A 6,475-nucleotide genomic window follows, 5' to 3' on the forward strand; every position below is an offset into this window, starting at 1 on the left:
AAAGAAATAGAAAAAAAAGCGGATAAGCGGATAAATTTATAAATATATAAATTTTTATGAGTCGTTTATGTAGATAGACAGACTGATTACAGTGATTGCAACCTATTACATCTTCCGTTCGAAATATGTAAATTTATCAGCAATTCAGACGTGTTCAAAATCCATTTCTACTGTTATTAATGTAGGAAACGTCTTCTTGTTATCTATTAAAGTGACCTTGTTGACACATTCCTCTGTGTAACCTTGGTAATAGCTATGTGGGGTGGGCGTAGATTAACTCGTGACGATATCGATATATGTATTTAACGATAGTTTAACGGCAGACGTTGGACAGGCATCAAAATGTCGTTCTACGGACAGAGATCGTGTAAAAAGGACGTCGTCGAACCAATCGAAGGGACGGTAACGGGTGAAATTCCAACATGGCTGAAAGGTTGTCTTATAAGAAACGGCGGGGGAGCTTACGAGGTAGGACAAGATAAATATAAACACGTTTTCGACGGTTTGGCTCTCATGCATAAGTTCAATATCGTCGACGGATCCGTTACTTATCAGAATCGGTTTTTACACAGCGACAGTTACAAGAAAAATATGGCTGCGCAGAGAATAGTGGTTTCGGAATTTGGCACCACGGCTTTTCCCGATCCGTGTAAAACTCTCTACCAAAGAATTTCCTCCATATTTTCCCCTGGAGAAATGACAGATAATGATCTCATACATTTTACTAAATACGCAGACGACATATATGCTTGTACAGAAACTAAGTACATTAGAAAGATAGACGTAAAGACATTAGAAACACTGGACAAAGTCGACTTATCGAAATACGTATCTGTATTCACGGCAACAGCCCATACTCATTGCTCTCCTGACGGATCAGTGTATAATGTGGGTAGTGGAAGTGTTGGCGGGTATCCCACTTACAATATCTTGAAGTTTCCTGCAAAGGAAAATGACAAAGATATGTTTCAAGAAGCCTCCATTATCTGTTCCATTCCTTCCAAATATCGATTTTATTTAAGTTATCAACATAGCTTTGGAATGTCTGAAAATTATATAATTTTTATAGAACAATCGTATATGATGTCACTTCTTGCCATGTCCACTAGAGGTATAACTATGAAAAGTTATAGTGATTGTTTACATTATTATCCAAAAGAAAAGACTTATTTTCATGTTGTAAATGTTAAGACGGGAGAGAGATTGCCGACAATATATACTACAGAAGCCTTCATGTTCTTTCATCAAATAAACACATACGAAGAAAATGACCATCTTATTTTAGATATTTGTTGTTACGACAATGCCGACTTTGTTAAATCGTTAACTTACGATAAAAATACAAAGGCCATTAAACAATTTAGTTGCCATGCAAGAAGATTTGTTTTACCATTAAACATTCCGAAATCCGGTAAGGTTAATCCAGAAGAGAATTTAATTAAATTAGAATATTCGCAAGCAAAAGCATATCTTCAGAAAGATGGAAAAATCATGTGCCAATACGAAAGACTTGTTCCCGAGGAAGTCACAACGATGGAATTACCAACGATCAATTATAAAGTATATAACGGTAAACCTTATCAATACTTCTATGGAATCGGATATGTAGCTTCAATTGAAGAGAGATGTTTGATCAAAGTAGACGTTAAGAACAAGTCAATACTGAAATGGAACGAACCTAATACATCTCCTTCAGAGGCCATCTTTGTTCAGAAACCAAATTCTATTGTGGAAGACGAAGGAGTGATATTATTTTCAGTGTTGTACGATGACAACGAAGAAAAAGTTTCTCTTGTAATTTTGGATGCACAGAACTTTCGTGAAGTAGCCAGAGCAGATTTTATGACTGGATCCACTATAACTCCTGATTTCCACGGTTTGTTTCTTGAAAACTGAATTGTTTTCTGTTAAAAATCATAAAAATTTCTATCTCGTATAGCTAAATGGCTTATTTGATACAATACTTACACTCTGTGTAATAAAATTTAGCATATTAAAATTATAAATTTGAAATGATTTTCATTTTCAAATACAATTGAATCTCTAACGGCCATACAGTCACCTCTGAACAGCGGCCATTGTTTACGTTTCCGTCAGTGGCCGTTGTTCAGAGGTTTGACCGGTTCGTTGCGATAAAAATGGCGTTAAGATTAAAAAATTAGATTTGTAATACATATCTATGAACAATGATGTGTTTGTACAGATAATCATTATAGTATTTCTTAAAGTAGAGTGTCATAATATTTTTCTAAATTTATGTATTTTTTACGGGTTACGGGTTAGCTCATTAAAACTTTGAAATACAGGTATACCTCGTCTTACGTCGGTAATTGGTTCCAGGAGAGGCTACGTAAGTCGAATTTACATGTGTAGTTACGACGTAAGTCGAAACTACGACTTACGTCGTAACTAAACGCCAATAATGGAGGAAACGCCAATAATGAGCACTTAAAGACCGCTAAATAAGACGACAACAGAGAAACACAGATGTTTACATGTTTCGTTCTCTAGGATTTATGATGATTATATTAAGATTTAATGTAAATGCACATATTTTAATATGATTTTATGTGCTTTCAACGCTTTTCTAGTGATATTACGACTTCAATGTTTGTGGCGGACGGATTTAAAGTCGAATAAACTGACTTAAACTTGATTTTTATTTTTCCATATACTTTTTTTGACAAACGACATATAATCGGGAACGACGTAATTCGAGGTATACCTGTACTCATTATCACGCTATGTAAGGTTACTGTTCAACGCACGTTATTTGGAATTTCACAGCAATTATATATATATTTGTATTATGATTATTTAAAAATATATTTTTCCTAATCATATAAAGTATAAATCATTACTTTTTTTGGTCTAATTTCGACAATTTGTTCTAAGAAAATCGTTGTTACGCCAGCGATTTCTATTTCCTACAAATACAAGGATTTATATGAATGATGAGGCATTTTATTATCACGATAACAATCGATATGCAGCATTATCTTCTTTACGAAATGACGAATTCAGTGAGTGATAAGTAATCGTGCATTCACGTTTTGTTGAGTTTAGTCCACGAATGAATTGGAATAACTTTAAATCACTTATGGTAACAGAAACTTGCATTCTCAAGCTAAACAAAGTCGAAAAAAATTTCAAATTTTAAATATTTTTTGGCCGGATAATCGATAACGATAGAACATCGTTCGGCTTCACAGAGATATCGTATAATAAGCAGAATTGGCATGATTTTAAAAACATGCCCACCGATTTAAATCCGATGCCCACGTTTTAAAATAGAAAAAAAAAAGCAGAAAAACTTCAGAGTTAGACTCAAGAATGTACAGAATGTTTTATTTAATATAAAATATAGCATTTTTAAAAGTTTCTTTATGGAATGGGATTTTTAAAATTCACATGTACAAACACCAAAACAGCAGTGACTTCTTCAGCTTGAAGAATTTTTTTTTTTTTTTTTTTTTTTCAGAAATGTACAATACTCATTAATGTTTGTTTAGGTGCTTGAAAACTTTAACAAGCATTGCTGCCTTTTCCTGTGCAAGTCGATTTCTGAGTTTCAAATGAACAAGTCCATAAGTAGATAAAATTAGCGAAGTTGAGGCCGAAGTTTTAAACGCGAAAACGTATACGTCGGACGTTCAGCGCCGCTTTCCTAGAAGTTTGACGTTGGTGTTTGGAAAGTCAATAGAATCATGCTCAATATTTCAAAGGCCATTGTCAAACTTCTAGGCTTATAGCAGAGCGGCGCTGAACGTCCGACGTATACGTTTTCGCGTTTAAAACTTCGGCCTCAACCTCGCTATCCTCTGAATTTCCTCTGAAGAAGCCACAGTTCGTAAACTCTGTTGTGTGGAGCTGTGTAACTAATTTTAAAAGAAGTTCATTAATTCTGTCACGTAGTGACTGCCACCATGTAAGAGCAGTGATAGTACAGATTCGGCAAACATGTGTTGCAGAAATGAACTAGGTTTTGCTAAGTATTTTAAAATTGAAGGCATAGCATATGGGTAGTAAGAGTGGCACAGTTACTGCAGCATCCTTCATACTGTCTGTGAGCTTTGCACTCTGGTATCTTGGGTCCAGAAGATTTGCTAAAAGGTGATAGTCTGTGATAGCCATATCAAATCTATCTTTGGCTGCTTGCGTGACTCTACTGATCCCAAGTTGTTGCAAGTCATTTTGAACACTAAAAAGAAATAATACCATTACATGTATAAAATTAATGAATTTGATTAACACAATTTTGAAATTAGATTAATTACAAAAACAATTCTGGCTAAAGTAACTCACCTAAACCATAATTCAACTCCTTCGCTGTAATACAGACTGTAATGTCCTTTAACTCATTAGCTGAATCATTCTCAATGGAATTGTATACAGTGTTCAGCAAGGGTCCCGCAACTTCCTTTCTGTATAGAGAGTCATATACAGGTCGCAACATCTGACAAAATTTTATAAATTCGGGGTGTTCTACATGAGTAAAGGGTGAATTGGTGGCATTTATAAATTTTGCGCAATGGACATCCAATTGCATTTTTTTATTAGTTGACGTTTTCACAATAAATGAATCAATGCGTTGCAATTTCGCTTTGCTTTGTGTTACCACTAGTGGAGCTACAACTGGTAAAGGAGCGCTTCCCGCTGGTCTCCTGACTTGCTGAATCCTGCTAATTTAAATAATAAAAATAGAAACAATAAATTAATTACTAATTAGGTGTAAATTTTTAAAATTACTACTATATACAGACGTGTGAAAATTATTAGACTCAAGTGTATTTTTATTCAGATTACTGGCGTACCTCTAAATTTTTCGGAGAGATGTTTTCTGGTTACCCTTGTAGTTTTTAGACTCGTCTGGACTAAAATAAGATCCTATCAACAAAATTCATGACAAAATGGAGAGTCATATTAACCAAAACCATTTTAGTTAATATGACTTTCCGTTGTGTTGTGAATTTGTACACAGAAGACAGACTTTTGGCTCACTCTACCTGCAATGCAATTTCACATTAATTGTTCTCAGTTTCCTTCAAAAATATTTAAATTCTTACTATTTTCCAAAATTTTCGAAGGTAACAAATTTTATCTATATTATCAGAACTGTTTTAATTGACAAAAACAGTAATAAAACACAATTTTCACTAATATTTTTTAGCTTTATCATGAATTTAATCGAACACATGACATGAACTGAAAATAACAGTGATTTGCAAAAAAATAAAGAAAAAAATATATTACCTAATTTAAATAAGCCTCTAATTAACTGCAAGGACAGACCAGTGCAATATAAAATGATACACTTTAGGATAAGATCAAAAATAATACACTTTATGCTTGAGTCTAATAATTTACACACTTTTGTATGTTCACAGTTCACAATGATTATGATACGTAATTGTATACTATACAAATTGAGCTTTGAATTATGTAAAACTTTATAGCAAGCTTTGGAAATTTTTAAAACTTATAATGGTTTAAAATACTTACCTCCCCTGTTGCAATCCCTGTATATCATTCTGTAGGTGGTTATCTTCAATATGTTTTTTCATACGAGTGACTAATCCAGCAATTTCTTTCGTACATATTTTGCATTGCACCCTGCGTACCTGTTTTCCTGGATTTCCAGAAATTAGTTTGTACTGGTTCCAGATATTATCAAGCCTTCTTCCTGCATTCATTTTTCACTTAACAGATACCAACGACAATAATAATGTTTTTTCCATCCAAATAATATTACAATAGATTAGTTGTATTGAAGGCGTGGATTCAGGGGGCGATGGGTGCAATCGCCCCCAAGCTTCCAATATTCGAATAACCAAAAACTCAGCGTTTAGACATTAAAACTTAAAACTGTCAAACCCATTTAGGCTCTCTTGTATTGGATTGATTAAATTGTACCCAGCGTGCTGCGTATTACTTCTTGATTTTTTCATTATTCAATTCAAATAAATAAATCAGAAACACCGGAAGCAGATAAAAAAAATGACCTTAGGACCTCTTTTTATCGACCCCCTTGTGACGAACGGCTGGATCCGCGCTGCTGTACTGCTAACAGCATGAACTGGCATGCGCTGTCAGGAATTCTTCTCTTAGTGATAAAAGTCGTGTGTCACGTGCTTTCATGACCCACGAGAGCGAGAAAAATCCTTCATTCCCACACCCACGTTTAGCTGACAAGTCAGAAAAAGTTTATTTACTGTTTTATTACATAAAAATTTATGTAATAAAACAATTTTTTAAAGTTAAAACATTAATATTTACAAATTTATTAAAAATTTAAATGAAAATAATAAAACAAATAGCTCTTATAACAGATTTTCTTCAGATAAGCCAACATATAAGGCGAAACAGTTTTTTAAAAATATTCCTGTATTTTTCATATTGACGTAACTCTGAATTTACACAATTTTTAAATGATTAGAAACATTCAAAACGTTTATTTTTATATTTATTTTATTTA

General features: G+C 33.5%; 1 protein-coding gene across 1 annotated transcript; it reads left to right on the forward strand.

The window, feature by feature from the left end:
* The first annotated feature begins 288 nt into the window (after positions 1–288).
* Positions 289–2,016, forward strand: LOC136973719 (carotenoid-cleaving dioxygenase, mitochondrial-like). Its single transcript, XM_067268458.1, has one exon. It carries the CDS (start codon positions 343–345, stop codon positions 1,894–1,896), a length of 1,554 nt encoding a protein of 517 aa, XP_067124559.1. The 5' UTR covers positions 289–342; the 3' UTR covers positions 1,897–2,016.
* The last annotated feature ends 4,459 nt before the right edge of the window (positions 2,017–6,475 follow it).

Source organism: Centruroides vittatus, unplaced genomic scaffold (assembly GCF_030686945.1).
Source record: "Centruroides vittatus isolate TY-2023 unplaced genomic scaffold, ASM3068694v2 contig_3288, whole genome shotgun sequence".
NCBI lineage: Eukaryota > Metazoa > Arthropoda > Arachnida > Scorpiones > Buthidae > Centruroides > Centruroides vittatus.